Below are 24,928 nucleotides of genomic sequence, written 5' to 3'. Positions count from 1 at the left end.
GCTGGTTTCAGCCTCTTACATTTGAGAAATCTTGCTTTTCTTCTTCATTAGTGACGGTAAGTGAAGAGTCTTTGGCTTTTGGACTGTCGTTTGGACAAAAGAAGCAATTTGAAGACGTCACTTTGGACACTTTTTCACAATTTTCTGACATTTAATAGGCAATTATTATTCAGTGTATCGTGCACATTATCATCAGATTAATCAGTAATGTAAATGATGAGTATTTGCAGCCCTTCTTCTTGTGAAACGCTTTATGTTCTGTTTTATTGTCTGTGACGCTGCAGAGAGACTCCTGCAGCTGTGTTTACTGGTATGTAAATTGCTCTCATTGTCGTACCTGTGTCCTTCTGAGAGTGCCCTGATCTTGAAAACTTGGGCTCAGACAGAAACTTTGGTAATTAATTACTCGAAGAAAGCCCTAAGAAAGGTAAGAAGTGCCTTTGTGTTTGTGATGTGAAGCTGCAGCTCTGCCGGGATGTGGCTGCGTGTAATCTATCACTCGGCTGGCTGTTGGCCAGGTTTCAACAGGGCACTCCACCAGAGCACTCTGTCAGAGGTAAGTATTAAAAATACATCACTACTGCTTTTATTCCAGGGCCGTAAATCAGGATGGCACAATCACAGTCCGACTGAGCCGGTGGTTAGGAAAGAAAAATGAGTCTCACTTTCTCCATCTAATCAAATATTGATACGGATAGATTTCCAGCGGCCTTGTGTGTTCGGGACAGAGACGTGCCGAATGTTATTGCTTGTACTTGCTCTAATGTGTCGTAAGCTTTCGCATTAAAAGGTTCTGACACAGTTCAGGGTGGTTTGGAGATAATGAGCTTCAAAGATTGCGGATTTCATTTTTTATCATATGGAGATAGATGGCTTCTTAATACCGACTCCCAAATCCTCATTTCTCAAGAAAAGATTACGTGTTTGGAATAAATTTATGTGACAAAAGCAGTTCGAGGAAAACGTCACATGGGAGCTCGTAAAACCAAAGTGATGGTTTTTATTCTTCTGAGGCAGAAAATGAAGGAAGGAAACAAGATATTAAACCAGCTGTGGAAAGTAACTTAAGTACATTTACTTAGGTACTGTACTTAAGTACAAATTTAAGGTTTTTATGTAATTTTATAATTATGCTTATACTTACTTAGTATATATCACTTTTACTGAAGTAATATTTTAAAAGCAGACCTTTTTTTCCGAGAGCAGATCACTTGATGCTCATTTACCTCCTGAGTCCAGCCACATGCTCTGACCCAGTGGTAGAGAGTAACTGATTACAGTTACTTCAGAGTCGTACTGAACAACAAATGTAATGCTGCTTTATACTCATACTCCATTACATTGCAGGGGGAAATGTAGTACTTTGTCCTCAACTACATGAAGAGAGTGGTGAAGTGATGACGTGTTTTTGTAGGTTAACCTGAAAGAAGTTGCATTGTGGGTGATGTAGGCTCCAGGTCTTGAAAAGCAGTCCACTGTTCTTACATTGAACTATAACACTGTTGGACTCATGACTGACCATTTAAAAACAAATTATCCAAATCGATACCGTAGAACCAGAGAAATCACTTTTTTTATTCCACACAGTCTTCTTTCTTTTTAAAACCGAGCGCCTACATTACCCACAATGCATCTTAGCAACTGAGTGACATCACTGGAGGCAATTTTTCAGATTACATGCAGCTTCCTCTGGAGCCACAAGAGGCTTTATATCACTTTTTCCACACATAACGTAGTACTCCTAAAAAACCTGCAAACAAACTTTAATGTGCAAAATTGGTGGAGTTACCCTTTAAATGTACTTCAGGGAACTTTTAACTTGTTGTGAAACAGTCTCGAGACCATCAGAGATGAGATCATTGAGTCTATTTATGAATAGTTATTGTTATCTCTGAGCACTTCGTCCACCATCACTGCGTCCGTCGAGTACTCATGAGTACTCTGTCCAATCCAATATGACAGCGGAGACAATATCCTAGTAAGTGTTTAATCATGAAAACAAAAAAAGACAGAAAAACACAATATATAGACAAACATGTTTTTAAGTACAGTATAAATAAAACATATATTAAGACATGTAAAAGGGAGGTCAGACAAGCATCTTTGTTTATCACTCTACTGTTAAATACAAGAGAAGTGGTGTCAATGTAACAAAAAGTTGTTGGCAATTCAAACACACTCATATTTACAATACAGGACGGCAGACTGGGTCCAAAAAGCATTTACAAATGATTTTTAGGGATAAAATGTAGCAGAGAACTCACACAGAAACTATTTCAAAGTAATTTTAGTATTTTAAGAGAAGCTTACGTGACTCAGTTGTATGATCCTGAAGTCTCCCATCAGGGACTCGGAGCAGTAATTCAAAACTAAAAATGATTTGTAAACATTGTTTGACTCAGATCGGCAGAGACGGAGACAATCAGATGCAGGAAAAAAAAAAAACAGTGAGAGACATCAGAAAGAGGGTTTTCCACAACTCATTAAAAAATGAAACCAAATAATCAACAGGCCCCATAATGGTGGTAAACATAAACACATAAACAATGACAAGTTAAAAAATTTCACTCAGTCATGTTTTCTGTGGAGGACTGAAAGTGCCAAAACTAAAAGTAAAGAAATAATGGATCAATAAATACGCTAATATTCATGAATGCACCAAAAATAGCAATAAAGTACATTTTGACGTTATTTAAATTATAAAATGTGACATAAATTATTATTCTGCTTTAATTTGGCAGTAAGTAAATAAGGTAGCAACTAGAATGGCACTCAGTAGAGTGCATACCTCAGCCACGGCCAAACAGCCCCCTTTAAGAAAAATGTTGAAAAACATTCTGTAGCGCAATGTTAAAGAAAGTGAGAAAAAACATTCCTGGATCCGTCCCTTTATCCAGATCCACACCAAAAGTTAATGGGGTCTATTCTCGGCCGAGACTCATCCTCCATCCAAGTTTCGTGGAAATCCATTCAGTAGTTTTTGTGTAATCCTGGTCACAAACCAACCAATAAACAAGCGGGTGAAAGCATAATCTCCTGGGCGGTTTGAATCAAATAGAAATATAAATGTACGTAACATTTTATAAATGAATTAATGCGTGCATTTATTTTTAATATTATGTTTGGTGCATTTCATGGCATTTTAATTTATTTACTGAATCTTAATTTATTCATTTATTTATTTTTAGATTTTGGCACTTTCAGTCCTCCACAGTTTCCCAGCAAAGTGACAAAAAAAAGCTCTTTTTCTAAAAAATAGGTCATCGTCGACTGACCCCTCTTCGTGTTTTCTTTAGAAATGATCCTGTAGTGATGCTGGAGTTACCAAAACTGAATTAAAAACGGATGTATGGACTTTAACTGAACCTAGTAAGTGCTTAAAGATGTTCCCTGCTCATCCAACAATGCAACATTCAAACAAAAATCCAGTTAAGTCACCTGTTAGTTTGTTTTAACGGACTAGATGCTGTTATTTACATTGTTGGATCGATTTTAAAACCAGCAAGTCGCCACCTTTCAGCACTTGATCTGTTACTGGTGTCATGTGATGTCTTGGCTGATACTATCTACTCTGTCATGGGGTCATTCTTCCTGTTCATCCTCCTTCAGCCTCCTCCATCTTGACCTCCTTCTCAGATGGTGATGAAGCCTCCCTGGTCGCTGCTGACCGACTCCGGTACCACGCAGCGACCCCTCCTCCTGGTCACACGTCGCTTCCGGTGGAATTTTGCGTAACACCGAAACCCTGAAACAAAGAAAATAAGCTGTTATCTGAACAGATGCAACAGATAGCTGTGAATGTGCTGTGAGATACAGGAAGTCCAATGACTCAGATAAACTGTAAGTCTTTAAGTTTTTACAAGCTGTTTGGATCACATAAACAGCGACATCTGCAGTGTTATAGACGCCAAGAGTGCTTTTTTGGGATTTTTTGCCACGTTTATATATTTTAGTAAAAAACACACCCTGAAGTGAAATCTGCCTCTGGAGCTCATGAACGATCTATCAACTCAGCGTTTATTAACTCAAAACAATTTTACATGAAAATCAACATTTATTAACACTGGGACGTTTTCTGTTTACCACCACGTCAGTCTGCCACTAATTGGCCACTCCAGGGACCCTTACCCATCGCCAGTCAATTACTTTTTAAAAAACCTTAATTATAAACACTGAGACTTGGGGAAATGTGTCTGAAACACGAGTGCGCATGAAAAGACAAATTGCTGCTGTAAACTCTTACACAGATGCTGAAAGTGCCACCGAGTGGAGCACTGCTTTTAAAAGGTGACGTTGTGGAGTCTGTTGGAGTGGTAAATGTCCTTCATAAGGAAACAAGACCATCAGCTTAATGTTTGGCTATTTCCACAGTCACCAGGTTTGAGTCCCTGTGACAATCAGACAATGCAGGGTATGCAGACAAAAAGAGCACATGTTTTCATTTCCCCAGGCAAAGTTTAGCAGTGAGTATGTTAGCCAATTAAAAGAAAGCCAAAGGGAAAGGAAACACTTGAATGAAGAACAAAATAAAAGGCTAAAAGGGAGAGTGATAGAGCACTAACAAAAGTACAAGTCATCCTCGGTCAGTCACCCGATGAACAGAGACAATAACTGGATCTGAAAGGATTCAAACCCGATCATGAACTGACTGACACACATTCTCGCCAAATCAAGCTCTTTACGAGTCGAGGCGATGGAAACACTACCACCTCTGTCCAGAGGGGGCGCCAAAATCAGCTGATAATTAAAGTTTGTTGCAGCTGCTTTAATATGAAGACTGGAAACAGAGGGAAACAGCTAGCTTAGCATTGTCAGAAGTTACCAAAAATGAACCTATTAGCAGCTCATCTTGCTTGTTTAATATGTTTATGAAAACCTGCTTTAGATAAGAGAGGGGTATCAATACGCTCAAGTCTATTTTCCAAAATGTTGCACTTTTCCTTCACGCCGTGCCCCTTGTCATGTGATAATGTGCTGTTAAAGTCGTGACACAGTTTCAACACTGTAGCACAGCTTCTTAACTCACCTTCCTCACACATGCAGTCATCGTAGCATTTGTTGTTGAGGCCTCTGTTGTGAGGTTTGCACTCGTGTTGTCTCAGATCACAACAAGAACCTTTAACAGAAGAAGCACATTACATTCAACAGATATTTCCATTGAGATAATATATAAGAAATACTGAAAAATAAAAAATAAAGTAGTACAAGTGATCATTTCTACAAGGAATGTCGTGCTCATTGTCATCTCTGAAAACACATTTTCTGAATCAGCTTCTTTCTATGAGCACCAAGGTCGTTTTTCAACAGTTTCTAGTTATTGCACATAATAAGTTTGTTTTACAATCTTGCGTTGTATGATAATAATTGAATCTTATGACGTAAATCTTTTGTATTTTGTAGCCTCACAGCGTCGTATTGTGACGTGTAGGATGCAGACTGACCTGGGAGACAGTCCAGGTGGTGGTCACACGGCTCGATGGCGTCGGCGTCTACAGTCACGTTTCCACTGCTGAGGTTCTTACTCCGCCTCTTGTCTGCCGCAGCAGGAAATAAACACAGTTTTGTCAACTTAAACATGTTCAAATATTTTAATATAATAGAGATAATTTCATTCTGATATGGATTATTTCCACTTATCCTGTTTTCAAATCAAAATCTGTTACAAATTTACAATTGAAGCTAATTACCGACCTTTCTTCCTGGACGACGGCCAGGTGTCCACGGGTTTCATGTCCTCGTAGTCTGTCCAATCAAAGAGCGCCATGTCCAACGTTGGCATCACCTCTCCCTGTCCTTTCCCTCTTCCAGACCTCTGAGAAAGAAAACAATAACATTGAAGCGAGTCTTTACATTTTACGACTAACCCTACGTCTCAGCGGGAGCATTTGCATACGTTCTATGTGAGAAATCCTCACGGAGCAGCTCAAACATGCTGATATGCAGATCTGTAAACACCTAATCCCAGCTTCAATTATGTCTCAGCATGCTGTGTAAGGTCTGCCTCCATGGTAATATGTGAAATATCTGCTTTATTTATGTATTCAAATACAATTGTGATCAGAATATGAAGATACGCATTAAAAACTAATCCTAGATTTGACTCAATCCAGCGTATAAGCTGCTGTAGAGAGATCAATTCTGTCGCCTCAGATGAATGTGCAGTTACTGCAATTACAACCACAGCTGCAGCAGATGACTGCGGTTTGATTTGTCGACAGTGTTTTTCTATCGGCGTTGCGAGTAAACACGCTGGGGGGGTTCACACGTCGGACTTGTGTTGTGCCGAGCAGAGGCAGCGGCAGTCCGAGCTGCTTCATTGATTCATAAAATGCCCTCACAGAGTCGACAGAGACAGCAGCAGAGCTTTAAAAACCCATCGATTGGTGACAGAGAGCATGACTGCCCACAGTCTGGAATACAAATATTTACCACCAACATTTGTGTTGTTAACGCACACACAACGTACAGACGTATGGATTTAAACACGCAGTTCATTACACACAACCGCAGGCTTTATTTCTAATGCAGCCTGTGAGTCAACAGCGGTCCTGGGTGGACATTTTATTATTCCTGTACTGTATTTTAGTCAGATAATTAAACATATGCATCGTTTATTTCAAGTAAACCAGTGACTTTGATTAAAAGTGTCAAATTATTCAAAGGCTGTTTGACTTCTAAAACAATACGACTGTCAAAAAAACAGCTTGAACAGCTTGTGATTATTTAGTTGAAGCAACTTTTAGTTTCATTTTATTTGTGTTGTCTGTTTTTTCGTGGTGTCTTTCGCTCTGCTTTTCCCTCCACACCTGCACGGCATCACCTTCGGTGGCTCAGCCCTTCTGCCATCGTTCTTCCCAGCCTATCAGTTCCTTCCCTTCTCATTACCCTCACCTGTGCTTCTCCACCTCTCTCCGCCTACACCTCATCCCCTCGTTAGTTGAGTCTGTGTTGTGTTGTCCCCCTTCCTGATTTTCTGTTCTGTTCGCCTGATCCTGCTCCTGTAGTTTATTTTAGATAAACGTTCTGCAGCTGATCTGCCAGCCTACTTTCTCCTGCGTTTCCACCTTGTCTGTTACTAAAAGTCCTTGATTAAAGGGGCACCGTGTAGTACGATACTACTTTGACTAATTGTGCAGCAAAAATGTGAAAATGCTCATCACCATCATCTTCAAATTGCTTCAAACAGTCCAAACCCAAAAGATTTTTCATTTACTTTCATAAATCACAAAGAAAAGCAATTCTTCCTTCAAACGACTAATCAATTAATCAATATATAGCTCACCTCTAAAACAATCATTGTCGGTGGGATACAGGATGCAAACTGTAGGCTCTGATGTTCAGAGCCACATGGGAACAAATCTAAAGCTAATAAAGACATTTTTTGTTTACCAGAGAATAAACACCTTCTATTTTAGAAACTCCTCCACCTTTTTACTGTTCAAACAGACCTTTTTGCCAAATCGTCAGCAGACCACACTTGATATCACATCATCAAGCAAAGCATACTGTCAAAAAAATTAGCTGAGTACTTTCATGCTCCCAAAGGGATAATCCCTTTAAACTTCACTGACACCATGATCTGTACTCTTACACTACCCTCAAGCTAAACTACGTTCTTTTCACCCTCTGGCAGCGATAATACGACTCTAAGAATAGAAAAATTATCAGTACAGGAAACTGCTCTTCCTTTCTAACACTTACATACTGTGGGGTATGTTTAACAATGCAGGGTGAGGCTGCTAGTTTGAGCTTTAGACTTTAAGTCATTACAAATATATTGCATTGTGATTGCAAGAACTGACTTCTCCAACACTTAATCTCCAGCACTGATGTGTAATGACTCCATTTCGTTTCTAGTAGTCACGCTTTTTCCATTTTTCATTGTCTTGTATGTTTCAGTGAACTTCCAATAACAAGAAAATAAAAACTTGATGAGTAGTTTAAATCTCTGCAGCTCCCTTAAGAGTTAAAGTCAGTAGCTGGATATCTTTGGACTGATCCATAACATCACATAAAGGTATGAGTATCATAAGCTCAAATATTCTACCTCAGTAAAATAATGTCTCTCAGATAAGTATGTGATGACACTGCTGTAAAACAAAACTCCCCCCGCGGATTCAGCAGCCATAACTTTCCACGATAAAAGCCATAAAAACGTTGCCACCGTCTCTTTTACTCACACAGAGGAAACAAAACAGAAATGTTAGACAGCCTAATGAAGTCAGCAGGACTTTGAAAGGTCTCCGGAGGAATATTTGGTCCCTGAAAGACATCCATCAAAAAATGAGAATCAACATCCTCATAGAAACAGATCCATACTTGTTTCCCTTTCGCCCTCAGGAAATGAGCCTATATGGAAATATCAATTAGATTAATTGCAGGGGGATACCTGCTCGTGCTCCGCTGCTCATTAAACCATCAGCAGAAGATCGAACATTAATTAAGAAGCCCTGCCGCACGGTCGTGCCACTGAACCAAGGATTAGGGAAGGCTTTTTTTTTCCTTCTGTGGTGCGATAATATCTGACTGCTCCCAAAGCAAAGACTCACGACTGCTGGACTCTCAGACGTCGAAGACCAAACAGACTGACAGTCCAATCTACAGTCGTCAAACAGAGAGACGGAGCAGGGAAGTCAAACAGAGCCACCGTGAATTTAAAATCTCAAGCAGGTGCTAAAGAAGTGCAAGAGTGTGATATCAATGACAGAGCAAAGAGGAACCAATGTTTAAGTGCCTTAATCTTGCAAACTTTCAAATGTCCTCCACCGGTTTCAAAAAGAAATCCAATTGCATGTAAGCCTATGAGAAAATGACCCTACTTCTCGCTTGATTTATTCCCTCAGTGAACAGTTTCCTAATGAGTTCATGGTCTCGATTGCAAGTTTCAAGTCGACTTCAATACAACAGATTCTTTAAAGGTATACTCTGCAGGATTTTCCTTGAAAAAACAATGTAAATGACCCACTAGATGTGTGTTATAGTGTCTGTATTTTCTTATTTTATTTTTATTTTGTCGTCAAACATTGACACTTTAACCCACAGCATCAATACCTGACGACTCAAAAATCAACAATCTTTCTTTAGAATCGCTCGATGAACCTTTTGAATGGTGTGTTTACAATCGGCAACCGACAAATCCTGCACAGTGTGCCTTTAAAACAAACATCCAGCGACGTCTGCACTGCGTCGTCTTGGGCTGCGGTCCTCAACAAAACAACACGTCAATCAAACAATGTGGGTGATCCTGTAACTTCGGCCTTTTATTTCCCACCAACGCCCTACAAGCTGTCGGGTGTTTGTAGCGGCAGCTGTGACAAAACGCTCTGACAAAGTGGGCACCGGCTCAACATCTATTGATATCAGGTGCCAATCTTGTCTTAAAGAGTCTCATTTGTACCGGTGCCAGCATAAAAGGAGGTTGGGGAAAACACGTGTGAGTCTCTTTTTTTTCTCTTAAATGATGTTTATGCATACTGTTGAAGCATCACGCTGGGGGAGTGTGACAGGTGGTGAGTAGTGCCCCACGCACTCCTGCAGGTTTTTTTCAGCGCATGTGCCCACGAGCACAAAAAAGACTCTCCAAGCTCGCATACATTTTGCCCTGCCATGGTTTCTAATAAAGGAAGGTAGTTATAGAAAATGTGAACTGTGCGGTTCTGATCCCGGAGGCGTCGTTTTATTATACAGAAACGCGGCCATATTTATCATACACACGCTGTGACCAAGAGCCAGTGAGTCTGGCCTGCTGGAGGATATTTTTCACAAGCGGCACTTTCAGGTTCACACCGCAGAGAGTGTCATTTCCAAGATGAGCTATGAGGTTTGCGGCGGCATAACGGCAGTAATGGGGCCCATTTTCGCTCTACTTCCCCCGCACACTGGGATCACACTGAGCCACAACAGACGCAGCCTTTAATAAGCACTTGGGTTTCGTTGGGGTTACCTGGGGTTTGGTGGAGGCCGGGGGCAGCGTTGGGGGATGCTCGTTCATCACCGTGGTAACCATGGAGGAGCCGGAGCCAAAGACGGCAGCGATGGGGGAGGGGGCTTCGCTGGGCGGGGTCACGCTGAAGGAGGGGGAGGCGGCGGAGGAGGAGGAGGAGGAGGGAGGATCGTCGAACAGATCTCTGTCCCTAAACGCAGAGCTGAGCTCAGGTTCAGGAAGAAACCCTGGACAGACAGGACGGACAAAAAGAGAAGATGTTATAGTTTGTGGGAGGCGTCACAGTTTCACATACTTTCAGACCATTTTTATTATCATATCTGTGTACAAAAAGTTGGAAAAGCTGGAGCAGATAATAAATAATCAACACCCACAAGTCTTAATGGCAACCATCTGTCATTTAGTTAGTTCTGATTCTCTCCCGATTGATTTTTATAATAATTTGGCTCAGGTGGCACCCAAATTGACTTGGATGTGTTATGACTACATAATGCACCATTTTCTAACAAACTTGGAACCAGTTTACTTTTCATACTTTAACAAAAAACCCTTTCAATCTACGGTTTCAGCTTTATCAACAACAATAACATCTTTTCTCAGAAACAAGGTCTCGTTTATTCTGAATAATCGACCTCACTGTCAACAGGTGTCACACAGACCATTTATACTGTAGAGACTAGTTATGATTCAATTCAGTTACTCTTCACACTGAGGATGGTAAATTATCTGGAGTCACCAAGCAGGACGTTGTCTATGGATAGAGATGCTGCTGTAAAAGGTGCTTCTGTGGAGCTTCTGTGTTGCACTGGAGGCCACTCGTTAGTTTACGTTAGCGGACTCCTTTTCTAAAATAACATTAGCTGCTGTTGCTCTCTGTTAACGGAGCAGAGAGAGGCACTAAATCATGTTCCCATCACTGCCAGTCGGAGCTGGAGCCGATAAATACCTGTGACTACTGCAGAGTTATTTGATCTAGGAGTGAATGAAAATTTGACCCATTCCCACTGAAGACAAAAGCCAGGTGTTTGTGGGTGTCTGTGGATCCAGCGTGAAAGGGATACTACTGTTTTATGTCACAACGTCTTCTGTGAAAAATCCCTTTAGCTCCTTCTTGCTGCAGTGGATAATTAGTAAGACAGGGGTCTATATTTTGTATGTTTGGATCACTGGACTCACCTTTTCCATGCCGCCCCTTTTCGTGCCGACTCCCTTGTCTCCTGTGCTCAAAGTGGTGTCCGTGCCCATTCCCGTGTCCGTGCCCCCTCCCCTTGCGTGTCCCCAGAAGGTCGTTGTCCCGGGCCTGCTGAGGACTCTTCATACTCATTCGAGCTCTGTCTCTGTCCCTGCCCGGGCCCATCTCCAGTCTCACCGGGCTCAAACTCTCCAGGCCCGTCCCATCGTCCTCAGGCCTGGCCAGGGGGTGCAGGGGCCTGTGGGAGAGCAGCCCGGCTCCTCCTTTGGCACCGCGGGCACCCTGGCCCCCGTGACCTCCGCGCTCCCTGCTGTAGCGGTGGCCCTGGAGGCCCTGCAGAGGGTGCTGCAGGGTGTTGCTGCCACCAGCTGAGGTCTGTCCCTGTCTCCTCTTGCCGTGAGGGGCTCCGGGCTCAGCGCTGTGTGACAGGACCAGGGTGGCAAACAGGAACGCCAGCAGAAGACTCCAGGAGAGAGCCATTGTCTGTACAGCACAACTCCACCTGCTGGGAGGAGAAAATACATCTCAGTACTGCTCACATTCAGATTCAAATCACTGACGCTGAAACTTAATGTAGATTTAAGCGGCACTAGTGATTATTCATACAAGAACATACAGAACAATCTGGTGGTTTCGGAGGATTATATCGAGTACATCATCATAATTGATGCTGATGCAGAAGCCCTGATCTGAACCCACGAGTCCTCCAGTTTTGTGATCTGTCCTGCTGTTTTCCTTCTTCCATCACCCGTCCTACGAATTCAGACGCGATCCCTCTCGGCCTCTTCAGTGGGCCCATTTATCTGGACTTGGTGGGTTTGAGGAGACGACAAAGAGACGGACAGACACTTTTTAGAAATGACTTCCCAGCCTTCATTCCTGCACCCCTTCACGCCTTACTCAGTATGAGAAACTGCACCGCGCACATCCTTCATCACCTCCTATTCAGCGGTCTCGAGAGCCGTCCGACCGTACCTTTCATTACAAAAGTCAACATATCTGTGAGGTGTGACTGAACTGAAATATGAGGTTCTGTGTGTCCGCATTAAAGGCCCGGCAGCTTGTCCAAACGTGAAGAAAATGACGGTGTGGAGTGGAAGCACTTCACCTTTTTTTATTTATATATTAAAGTGTTATATATTAATGTCACTAAAGGTTTATTTGTTCAGTTCAAGGAAACAAGAGTTTGAAACGAGTCCAGTTGCCTGCGATACAGCACCTACAATGACCACGACCTGGATGTTTCTAAGTGCTGTATCATAGGCAACTGGACTTGTTTCAGTTTGTTGAAGACGTTTCACCTCTCATCCAAGAGGCTTCCTCACTTCTGACTAACTGGAGGGGAGTTTGCAAGCTTTTAGTGTCCTTACAGGTCATTGACCCAACCGGCCTTCATGTGGGTTGCTAGGGCTAGGTGAGCCCAGGTGTGAAAGGTTGTTAAGCTGTCTGGGGAGGAAACTCAGTACTGCATTGTAGATGGGTGATAAGAAGTGTCATAGGCCACCTCCTCTTCCTCTTCCTCTTCCTGGGCTCACCTAGCCCTAGCAACCCACACAAAGGCCAGTCGGGTCAACAACGAGGTCGGCAGCTCCCATGATCCCACGCTACTTCACGACGGCATTGAAAACATGTCTAACACCTCATTGACTACATATGTTAGGTCTTATTTGCTTGAAATCATTTCGATTTTGATATCATTCATATAAGGATTCAAATATTCAGATTCTGGCCGACACTAAGTAGATTTTAGTGTTGGCAAAGGGGGAAAAAGTAAGAAAACAAAGCAAACTCAATGGATAAAAAACTCCATGATGATCATATAGATACGACACTATTCCACGAAACTCTATATTTGATATAAAATCAATAAAGTGTCCAATTTTTTGCCGTCTTCATTCCTTGCACTACACACCAGATAAGTGAACACCAGTTTTCCTTGTGTCATGTCATGCTGTTGTTTCTAAACACGATCTGGTTTGTTTGGTCGTCCACTTTCAAACGCTGCGACAATCCATGGACACACACTCACATTATGGCGCTGTGGCAGGCGACTCCTTTGTGTTAAAAGACAAACGGCGGCGCGGAGCATACAGAAAATCAATGAGGGAGAAGTATTGAGCTGCTGGTGATGGCGTGTGTGTGTTGTGTTTTGTTGTGTGTGTGTCGTTGGGGGAGGTTGATAAGATCTCTGCTCTTTCATCACGCTGACACACACCGAGTTTAAAACACACACCCTTGGGTTTACACTGGGTTATTTAGTTGTTTCTAAAAACAGGACCGAGGTTGTGTGTATTTGTGTGCGTGTGTGGTGGCGGAGAGGATGCTGCCGATGTCGGGGGAAATTTGCAGTGCGAGCGCAGGCGGCGCCCCGGGGGGATTTAGAGGCAGACTGCGTCGGCTGGCCTCTGGGAGTTCGACCAGCTGTGCAGTTTGCAAACAAGAGTGTGAGGCTGGCTGCTGAGGTGAGACCTTTATCTCCAACCAGGCCTTCAGAGTGTCGGGGGGGGGAGGGCAGTCGGCCGTGTCACACACAAACTGTTTAGCTGGGATTACACTGTCTGCCTGACACATGAGGTGCTGCTGCTGCAGAGTGGTCTGGACCTCGTACGACCAAAGGGGTCATTTAATAAGAAAACAATCCGAAGTGGACTCTGGGTGAGGCAGTGGAGATAGAGGGTCACGTCACATGAGCCTTTGATAGATATCTATTGAAGGAACGGTCCAACATTTTGGAAGATACGCTAGTTTGCTTGCTTCCCGAGAGGTAGATGATCTTCAGTTTGTACAGTGAACATGGACCCAAAGGAAGGAAGGTCCAAAGTCCAAAAATCCAAAATGCAGGCAAAGGAAAGTCCAAGAAAAAACTGAAGAGACAAACAAAACTGAGGACAAACCAGAAACCATGGAGGACAATAAGGGAAGACAGAGGACATACGACGACTGGGGAATACAGGCACAGGAACAAGCCAACGCAGAGTAAAGGAAAACCACAGACTTAAATACACAAGAGCCAATGAAGACATGAAACACAGAAGTGCACAGAGAAAGGGCTGGGAAACAGACAAAGACAGGAAGTGGAAAGTAAAACACGACACATGAAGATTAACCATCTCAAAAAACAAAACAAAAACAAGACTGTGAAAGGTTTCGATGGTCCAGCAGCTTCAGAAACCTCCTCACCACGACTCTCAGTGGTAGTGTAACTTCCTGAAACAGACGAACCAACATTGTCACCCACTTTATGCAGCGACTGATGAGGTGTGAGGAGGAGGAGAAAGTGAGGCTGGGTTTAAACGTCTCTCCTCGCTCACTTTTTTTCATTTGTAACACAGCTATTTCTGTCACTTCTCATGTGAACAAGCGAGTGCAATGCTGTGAATGTCTTCTAGGAGAGACTGTCTGAAAACAAAGTCCTGCACAAAACCTCCCGTAAAACCACAACGTGTCATTTTCGTGTTTTGTTATTTCGTAGAAATCAAACAAACAAGAGTAAAATGTGTTGATTTGTGAGCTTTAGAGGTGCTGTTGGACAGAGCCAATGCTAGCCATTTCCACCTGTTTCCAGTCTTTGTGCTAAGCTAAGCTAAACAACCTCCAACTTCATATTTACTGTACAGACATAAGAGTAGTATTGCTCTACTCAACCAATTCAGCAAGAAAGGTAATAATTATCCCAAAATCTTGAACTATTACCTCTAGAGCTGCAACGATTAGTCGAGTATAAATTTGGTGAAGTATTTTGATTTATTTTGATTAATTGTTTGTCATTTTTCAAGCAAAACTGCACAAAAATGTGAGGATTTGCTACTTTTCTTTGTCATTTATGACAGTAAATGCAGAGTTTTTGGTTTTGGTTTGAGTTTTTTGGTTTTGGACTGTTGGTTGAACATAAAGAGCGATCTGAACATGTCGCTTTGGGCTCTGATAGATTGTAATCAGCATTTTTCACAATGTTTTGGCATTTTACAGACTAAAGGATTCATTGATTTATCGTGAAAATAATCAGCAGATTAATGATCGAGTAATGAGGTGGATCTTTGGTGGAATATTCCTTGAATGTGAACGAGATCCGGGAGATTTTTCTTTTCTCTTTTCTCAAGAGATAACAAAACAGACCCAACCATTTCTTGCCTGTACCTGCTTATCTCAATGAGGATTAACACTCTAAGTGTTTGCAGCAAAAGAGCCGGAGAAGAATCAACCGAGGTGGAGATAATAGCAGCGACAGCACATCGACATGACCCTTTGAAAAATTAATTTTCCAGACATAAAAGAAAGATGTGACACGTCCATAGAAACAGAAGGCACCGTGCGTCAACCCCATCAAATCTAAAGCCTGAATAGACCTGTCACGAGAAAAGAGGCGGCGGGCGGAGATGGAGGGCGACCGAGTATCTCGGCACAGCAGTGCCCTGTTTTCCTCTTTTAGACTTTCATGCGCCGCTAACAGGTGGTCCTTTGAGGAGACGCAGGATGGGGACGATAATGGAGCACTCTGGGTGGCATTCCGGGTTTTAAGCACAGTCTCTTGTGTGTGATAAACAACCTCTGCGAACAACACAGCCTCCTGCCAGAGCTCGTATTATACATGGCTGTGTGTTGTCGGCGGGGCACAGCAGGGCGAGCATCTGCTACTGAGGCGATGGGAGGCCAAACGAGTGGCCTGGAACTGACGAGTTGGAGATAATGCAACATTTAAACAGTCGCTGACGCCGTACGGAAACACTGGAAGAGTCGTCGTTTGGACTTAAGATTTCACGATCCGACATGTGAAATTCGATCACCTACTTATCTGCCAGAGTTACAAAGTTGTGCTTATTTCACTGGAGACGTTTCTCTGTCTGTGCTCATCTGCTCGCTGTTGGAGACATGATGTCACGTATTTCTGTGCATGAGTCAGGATTTAACAATATTAAAATCACAGTCTGATGACAGAGACGTGGAGCCGTTTCCACACAGTCCTACAGAAGCAGATCCGGAGATGTTTTGAATGTTGAACTCTTCATAAATAATCCTCAAGGATGCTGAGTTTTAACTTTAAATGTAGTTTATTCAGTCATAAATATTCATTGTTGTAGAAAAATAATAAAGATTGGAAACCGAGCTTTCAAGTTGAGACACTGCTGTGACCTTCTAAAAGTAAATATAGAGCCTTAATATAAATGTTTGACTTCAAGGATTTATTATAATTTGCTGAAGCCGAGGACTGGATGCAGTAAATCAGTGGCTCCCAAAGTGGAGGGGGCGCGACCCCTGGGGAGGGCCTGGAGTTATATCAGGGTGAGGCTAAACGAATGAGGCATGCTTCTGCAGAGCTTGGACGAGTTTGTGAGGAGACGACACCAAATGAAAGACAAGAAAACATGACGAGGAACATCTCACCCTCAGTGTATTTCGTGCAAAGAAAATGTGGGAAGCGATTTGGAGAAAATCTTTTGAAAGCAGTGAAGACTGTTACACCGTACAACATTAGATCCATGCTTCCTTTCAATATCATCCACTATAAAGACGACTTGGTCTATTTTTAGTTTTAATCAGTAAGATGTCACACGACATTTGCAGTTCAATGTTTAAAGTCATTTCTAAATAAGTTTGGAGGCAGATTAAAGAGATTCTTGTTCGTTTTCATGCACGTAAAAACATAACGGACAAACTGGCATCTGAATTTTTCTTCAATGTATCTTTTAAATCAATACTGGTATTGACGATGATGATGAAATATCGGTATCTTGTTTAAAATACACATATGATGATATGTAAATGTAAATAATCCAGCACCTCGTTAATCGTTTCTGTTTCTTTCTGTGCTCGCTTTGTCATAGTCGGTGGTGGTAAGTAGCCAAAAGTATGGCCGTCCGAATACCATTTTGGGCCTCTGGAGCTTCCGTAGTAATCAGCAGCGAATATTCAAAGCCTCTGTTGGGGGGGAGGAGGGAGCGCTGAGCGTGACCCTACATTTTCCAAAAGGGTTTGGTGTGTTTTCTGCAGGTTTGTGATCCCGGAGTGTTTAGTTAAACAAGGTATTGATAGGCTATATTTAGAAAACAAACAAATAAACACACAAAAACCCTATATCCAATTATCCAAATCCCAAAAGACCGAATATCTACCAATCGAACAAATACATGAACAGTGAAATAAAGAAATAGATTCCAGCCAAAGTTGATCTGCATTAAAATAGCATATAATCCTGGTTTAGATGTTGTACATTAGAAATCCATTCACATTTTTATCGCAGCATCAATAACACAGTGACTTTACAGCCAATCAAATGTCCTTACAGCCAACAGAGCAACAGCAAAATGGAAGTAGTGGTAGAAATAAAACAACACTAGGTGTGTTATTGCAGTGACACACACCAGCATACGCACTCTGGAGTTCACAGCGGGCTGTAAAAGGTGTGTGTCGTCTCAGGACATCCTCGAGATAATCGTGATGTCAGGGGGAAATTTACAGCGCGGACGTAATCGAGTGTAAAGCGTCAAATAAATAACTGAACGTTTTCTGAAAAGGAACGCGACGGCTGTGGGACAACTTTATGTCTCAGTTTGACCTCGGACAGGATTTAAAGATCTGCCGCTCAGATCTCGAGGTGGTGATGTCGAGTTTATCGACGTCCGAAGAGAAAATATGTGCAGCTATATAAAACATAATGAAATCTCAAAATCAATTCTGCATCTTTAGGAAGCCGGTGCAGGGAACCTTAAATTGGTTTATTATTGTTGACATTCTGCAGAAAACACAATATATGTGTGTGTGTGTGTGTGTGTGTGTGTGTGTGTGTGTGTGTGCCAGACGCTTTTATAAGCGCAGCGTACAGTGTGAGACGGCCACCAGGGACACGTGGATCACAGCGGAGCGAGATGAGTATGAAGTGAAAGATAATCTTGCAAAGGAGGGCACTATTGGAGGGCTGGATGATTAAGCTGTGATGAGATCAGAGACCTCTCTCCAGCGTGTGATCAATCGGTCAGTCCCTAAAGCACGGCGTTACAAAAAATAGACTTCGCTTTGAGAGGAAAGAGCAGCGAGGTGGAGCAGGAGGCGACCCCCGGTATTAAATTGCTGTACGTGTGCATCTCTTAGCTTTCACCTGCTGGGACACCGAACCTCCAGGAGCCATCTGCTCCTGTTGTTTTATCTCTCATAGCAACCAGCGGGGCCATAAGGATCCAGCAAACAAAGACCCCACAAACAGGCTGTCGGAGCAGAGCTGTCATGTCAGGCAGAGGCCACCTTCAGGATTTCTTTTCTTCTTCTCCTTCTTCTTCTTCTTCCTCTTGGCCACATGCTGAGATTAAAGGTTTAAAGGAATAGTTCAGGATTTGGGGAAATGTGCTTTCTTTTCCAGAGTTCACAGGGTTTCAGCAGTTGAGCGGTTTTGCATGAAAACTGTAAGTTTGCTTATATAAAGTAATGAATACTAACGTATTGGTGTTAGAAGAAAATATATTAGTTAGTTTATATCGAGTTTCATGTCTGTCAGGACAGTTTTTTGTGTGAGATTATAATTAAGTCTTTTGTTTCGTTCCCTTAAGGGTCATTGTAAGTGACAATGATAATAATAATTGTATAATAGCATATACCAGGATACTGTGAGAATCTGGTCTGGTTATTGTACAAAACCTGCATGTGTTGAATAGTAAGCCTTAGCCAGAGGTAATTAGCTTAGCATTAACACTGAAAATCAATGGAACCAGCTAGCTTGACTCTGCCGAAAAGTAACAAAATCTAAATACCAGCATTTGAAAAAAAAGCTCAGTTATCACTTTTAATCTTGTTTGTTTCATCCATGGGACTTTCTCCAGGAAGTTTCTGCTCCCAGTTAAAAAAGTCCACCAGTAATCCAGCATTCATGGTTTTCTCTTTTCATCAGATCCAGAGATTTGTTTAACTTCACTAACTTCAACCTGAACAACAGCAGTAAAATGTTTTACAAGCATAGCAAGTCAAGTCAAGTCAAGTCAAGTCAAGTCAAGTAATTGTATTTGTCCCAGCTTGGGCAATTTGATTGCAGTAGGTGTAAGAAAATTAAAACATTACTGTACATGAAACCGTCACACGTTGTTATTGCTGATGGTGTCGATCTTAAACTAGCAACGTACCATCAGGAAGTAAATGTTGATTGCACATATAGAGCTCGCTTTCACTCTGCTATTTTGTCTGCCATTGTCTGGCACAAAATCTCGTGGGAAAATGAAGCCTGACCTCCGATGCAGCCTGGCACCATTTCTATCTGCTTTCACGTCTCCGTTAGAGACTAAATTACTGAATGAACTCACGTTTTGTCCCGTGTTGTTGAAACAATCCGCTCGCCTTAACACCACTTTGGAAACGCAAGGTGGGAAGAAAATGTGTTTCCGCTTTGATTTGACTTTAACTCTGTACTGTCATGTGTTTGCTTTGGGTCAAAGCCAAAGAAATGATCCTGCTAAAGGATTAAAAAAAAAAGGGAAAAGAAAGACAGAAAGAAATCACAGGTCACTTTTGGTCGTGTGAAGCTCCACAAGAACAAACTAAATATCTCCTTTCAGCTTCTCGGCTCAGCGAGCGAACAGCTTAAGTATCTGTTCTGTGACAGATAACAAGAAGAAAGTGCGTGATTAAGTGTAATAGACTCAAATAAAAAGATATGTCACAAACACAATTCAGCTGGGCTCCAAACAGAGACATTCATCTCCAGGTGATAACGCTGAACATTTGATGCACTAACAAACACTTTTATTTCTCTCATTTTCGGGGTAAAAAACGTCGAGTTTGCGCCACAAAATTATCATAAATATCAGCTCAATAACAAGCAGCGCAAATTACAGCTCCAGTCAACGCCTCTGCGTAATAAACACCTCTGCCAAGCTGCAGTTAACACCATAAAACTTCATTTCCTAAAGGGCCAATAGCACCTGACTTCAGCAATATAAAAGTGCTTTGTCTCCCGAAATCCTCTTGCAAAACAATATCAGGACTGGGGATTCACACACCGACTGGGAGGGTTTGCAGCTTTTAGGTGTGTATTGGATGGCAAAGGCCCCTGGAAGCGACACAGGGTGATAAAAAAACAAAAAAAAAACAAGAGCCATAAGGAAGGTCCATCTGTCAGCGAGTGAGCCGGAGCAGCGAGCAGGGAGACACCCGATGATTCACCGGTAATTCGGTCGCAGGTAACAACAGATGTGGGGCGAGAACCAGAACATCGTCGCTGATGCATGGTAACATCCTGCGACGTGGCCCCTCTTATCTCCTTCACATTCACACACTCACTTTCTCTCCGTGACAATCAATGCATGCACACAAACACACACACACACAAACACACACTCGCTCAGTCACAGCGGGGGGAACCTCCTCCAGACACCCACATAGAGGCAGGATCCAAAAATGCTGTGAGACACAAACAGCACCAGAAGCAGAGCAAGAGGCGTCCCACAGAGAGGAGGGAGAATGAGAGAGACAAAAGGGAGGAGGAGGAGGAGGAGGAGGAGGAGGAGGAGGACAAGGACGAGGAGGAGGAGGAGGAGGAGGAAGAAACTGAGAGGAAAGGAGAAAATAAGATGTAACGCTGTGAGAGGGAGGACAGAGAGGAGAGAGAGACAGAGGGAGGATTTATCCCGTCTTAATTAGAACAAAGTGTCGGTGGCATCTTTCATTTCGTGGCAGATAAGGACACCAGCTGAATCCCCTCCAACACAAAACAACAACAAAGCCTTGGCTTCTGAAAAACCAGCAACACAACTTGTTAAATGTGGACACCTGGGTCTGTGTGTGTGTGTGTGTGTGTGTGTGTGTGTCTCTGTGTGTGTTTGTGTGCATGGGAACAGTTTGACCGGTCAGCGGGAGGGAAACACTCGTGTTTAGAGATGATCAAGTGAAGCATGTAAACGCATTATATGAACCCAAAGTTTTCTCTCCTCCCTCCTCTGGGTGGCGGCGAGCAGCGCTGGCTGACCGCCTGCTGAAAGAGTCTCCATCCAACAGATGCAGCCACGAGGTTTTAACACCACCACCACCGGTGAAGGTGAAGGTGGAGGAGGCCGGGCGGGTGTTCAGTAATGTAGCTACTGAAACTCAAACTCAGGATGAAAGAAATTAAATTGTTTGTGTGTCGAAAATAAGATGTTTAAAGGTGCAGTATGTAGATTTTGGGGAAGACATTTTAATCAGAAGAGAAAGATCATCATACTGTTTTACTTTGTTCATATGTGGCGGACCCTGCCACCTTTCTAGCTTCAAAAACTGTTACCTGGGACCTTATTTTTTTCTGAGAGCCGTCTTCGTTTGTATTATTGGCTCATTAATACTGCTTGGATCCACATACTGCTCCTCTAAAGGTGGTTTGAGTCCTTGTTCTAGACTTGAAGTCTTGAAGTGTGTCAGCTAATTATGTAAAAAATGCACATTTTGAGGGGAAAAGACTAAATTAATTTCCGCTCGAACATCAAATGATAGCGTCTCCTCGGGTTGTCTCGTCTTTATCAGGTATTAAAGCGCATCCCGAGCTTTGTTTTGGCCCCGAGGTCGACTCACTGTGGGGTCCTGATCACGTCTGATGCTTCCCTGCTGATCGACTTGCAATTAATTAACATCAACTCGTTAATGTGAGTCCACAAATATTTGGTGCTCTGCAGCATGTTCCACTTTTTAATTGCACGGTGTCACACTGAGACTCCCAACTTTAATCTCTCTCTTTCCTCCCCCCTCCTCCTCCCTCCTTTCCTTCCTTCCTTTATCTGTCTCTCACACACACACACAGATACACACCACACACACACTGTTCACACTGTCTTTGGTGTGTGTGTGTGTGTGTGTGTGTGTGTGTGTGTGTGTGTGTGTGTGCAGGGAGCAACAATGAGCTGTCAGGAAGAGATAATCGCTGCAATCATTTCTGATTCTCTTCACCATTCATCCAATAAATTCCTTTGTGATGTTGATCTGAGTTTAAAGCCTGACAGCAGGAAACACCGGCACAAAAGTTGAACCGATTATCAATTTAACTCAGTTTCTCTGGTGTCAAAACCGAATCTAATGTTTTGCTGATTGCTCTGGTGATGATCGACACTCTTTCTGCAAGTCAAACTGCCTTTTTTTATATATATAATCTGCGATACTGGGAGGGAACAATGCGCATTAATTAAGTTATTAAGCTTTGTGACATCATTATTGGTGCGTTTTTACGCGCGCATGCAGCCTAAATCATGCGCGTAATCATAAAATCTGGTCAGAACTGAGATCTACAGACAAATATTTCATGAATAACCCAAAAATGAAATCTATTAAATAACATAAATCACCATAAAGTCACAGCAAACTCATCTGAGCATCAGATAAAAACCACAAACGCACCCAAGACACAAAAGAAACGCCACTAATGGGCTTTTTCATTGATAACCAGCCCCCGCACGCACACTGGGAATCACGCAATTAGTGTTAAAAAGATAATTCCTTACCCGCGTTTGTTTGTTGTTGTTGTTGTTTTTCCTTTCTTGTTGTTGTTGTTTACGGTTTGAATAGCAGCTCAGTCATAAAGGCTGCAGGCTGACAGCGGACAGGACCGACACACGGCAGCGGCAGCAGCAGCAGCACCTCTGTAGTCCGCTCCTCCGTGCGCCCCGGGATGTGCCGAGCATCCGGACCGTCTCCTGCTTCTTAAGAGGAGAGTCACCACCGGCTCCGAGGGGCGCGCTCCCGAGTGCGCGTCCACATCACGGCTGGCTGAGTGACTTGGAGGGGCGAGTGAGGCAGGAAGGAGTCAGTTTGTGTTGTCATTAGTATTTCAGCGTGAGTTTAATCCATCATGATTTTATCACAGCTGTCACAACTGTTCCCATCACATCAGACAGACACCGGATCTGAATGCACAAGATGCTTTAACCGGGCGGGAATCACCTTTAAATACCGAGAAAATCATCTCCTGAACTCACTTTAGTTTAGACAAAAGGCCTATTATTGTGTACATGTAGTCTGTAACCAGTTCTCCACTGATGTATCATTGCACTCTTACAACATCGTCAGACTCAGGATGGTTTTAGTTTTAGAAAATTGATGCAGCAACCGGAAATATTTTCTGTTTTATTCCACTTTTTTTTTTCCTTGACGGAACCTCGCGCCTACATTACCCACAATGCAAATCAATCACAGTCAGTTCAGCTGGGGATTCAGGTGAGTTATGATAATAGCGGATAATGAGTGAGTTGTGCTAGTAATGGCTAATGAGTGAGGTATGTTAGTAGTAGCTAATGAGTGAATTATGCTAATAGTGGCTAATGAGTTAGTTGTGCCAGTATCACCTAATGAGTGAGTTATGCTAATAGCAGCTAATGAGTGAGTTATGCAAGTGGTGGCTAATTAGTTAGTTTTGCTAGTAGCAGTTAATGAGTGAGTTACACTAGTAGCGGCTAATGAGTGAGTTATGCTAATAGTGGCTAATGAGTGAGTTATGCTAATAGTGGCTAATGAGTGAGTTATGCAAGTGGTGGCTAATTAGTTAGTTTTGCTAGTAGCAGTTAATGAGTGAGTTACACTAGTAGCAGCTAATGAGTGAGTTATGCTAATAGTGGCTAATGAGTGAGTTATGCAGGTGGCTAATTAGTTAGTTGTGCTAATAGCACCTGATGTGTGAGTTACAGTATAGTAGCAGTGGCTAATGAGTGACTTTAACTAGTACGAGCCAGTCAGGACTGAGTTACATAATATAAGTAGCAGCTAAAGGGTAAATTATGCTAATAGCAGCTAATGAGTGAGTTACAGTATGCTAGTAGCTGCTACAGAGTGAGCTATAGACAGCTAGTCTCGGCTAATGAGTGAGTTATAGTAAGTAAGTGGGGCCTATATGAGTGAGTAGCTGCTAATGAGTGATCCCAGGATGGTTGTAGCATCGAACGGATGAATTATGCTAGTTTCAGCTAATGTAGCTGCTAGCCATTAGCAGAGCTGAGGATCTAATGACTTTGATGTATAACCTCAGTGTAGTTTGCCTTTAATGCCTTTAAACAGCACACACTGATGTTCTTGATGACATTAAGACCTTGTGGTGGCAGTCTGACAAAGACTTTTGACTTTTTGAACACCTTGAACTGCACACCTGCGTGAGTTTTCCCTGTTTAGAGTGGAAGACATTGATTGGTCAACACAGAGCTGTGACAGAGCCGGTCCAACAAGCGCCTTAGAAAGGATTATAGAAATGCTGAGGTCACAAGTTCATTCATTCATTCAGAAATTCTGGACCAGAAACCCAGAAAGAAGGTCTCTGAACTACTGTGATGTTTCATATTTTATTCATTTAGTTAGCTGTTACGTTATACCTTCTTCTGATTTTTGTTTCCCAGCATGAAGGTCTTTGAGACTTCATGAAATAAAAATCATTAGCTAAAACCTTAAATTCAGAATTTAAACAGATAAACACCTCAGTGTCCTTGAAGGCAGCTCTGACTTTGAATACAATATCTGTGCTCTCGTGGCTGAATGGGAGCAAATCCCTGCAGCTGGCGTCCAAAATCTGGTGACTTGATGTTTATTCCTGTGTATTACTTAAATATGTGGTTGCACCTGACATAAAACACACTCTTCTTAAAAAGTATATAGCCAGAGAAACCTTCAGAGTAACTTTGTTGGATATCCTCTGCAGTGAAACTCTGCAGCTACATTTTTCATGGCCTGTTCTTTTCTTGATCTTACAAAGTCAATTGACTGCAGAGCGCCAGCAAGATTAATTGTAAGTCTACACTATGAGCCTGTTGTGTGTGGACAGATTTAATGCTGTATATTCGCAGAATGATTGTTTGTAAATCACTCGAGGGAAT

General features: G+C 42.5%; 1 protein-coding gene across 2 annotated transcripts; it reads right to left on the bottom strand.

Annotated features, from left to right (window-relative positions):
- Positions 1–1,973: 1,973 nt before the first annotated feature.
- On the bottom strand, positions 1,974–22,798 carry draxina (dorsal inhibitory axon guidance protein a). Of its 2 annotated transcripts, none has more exons than XM_084346938.1 (7): positions 22,577–22,798; positions 11,120–11,640; positions 9,944–10,170; positions 5,692–5,812; positions 5,442–5,534; positions 5,027–5,116; positions 1,974–3,745 (listed from the first exon to the last, which is right to left on the bottom strand). In XM_084346938.1, exons 2-7 carry the CDS (start codon positions 11,613–11,615, stop codon positions 3,633–3,635), a joined length of 1,140 nt encoding a protein of 379 aa, XP_084203064.1. In that variant the 5' UTR covers positions 11,616–11,640; positions 22,577–22,798; the 3' UTR covers positions 1,974–3,632. The 2 variants fall into 2 exon arrangements, with proteins under 2 accessions (XP_084203064.1, XP_084203065.1); XM_084346939.1 differs by having other exon boundaries at positions 11,120–11,637.
- Between the last annotated feature and the right edge of the window lie 2,130 nt (positions 22,799–24,928).

Source organism: Pagrus pagrus, assembly GCF_965226575.1.
Source record: "Pagrus pagrus genome assembly, chromosome: 3".
NCBI lineage: Eukaryota > Metazoa > Chordata > Actinopteri > Spariformes > Sparidae > Pagrus > Pagrus pagrus.
The sequence above is the reverse complement of the archived record's forward strand: the minus strand, read 5'-3'. Positions and strand labels throughout refer to the sequence as shown.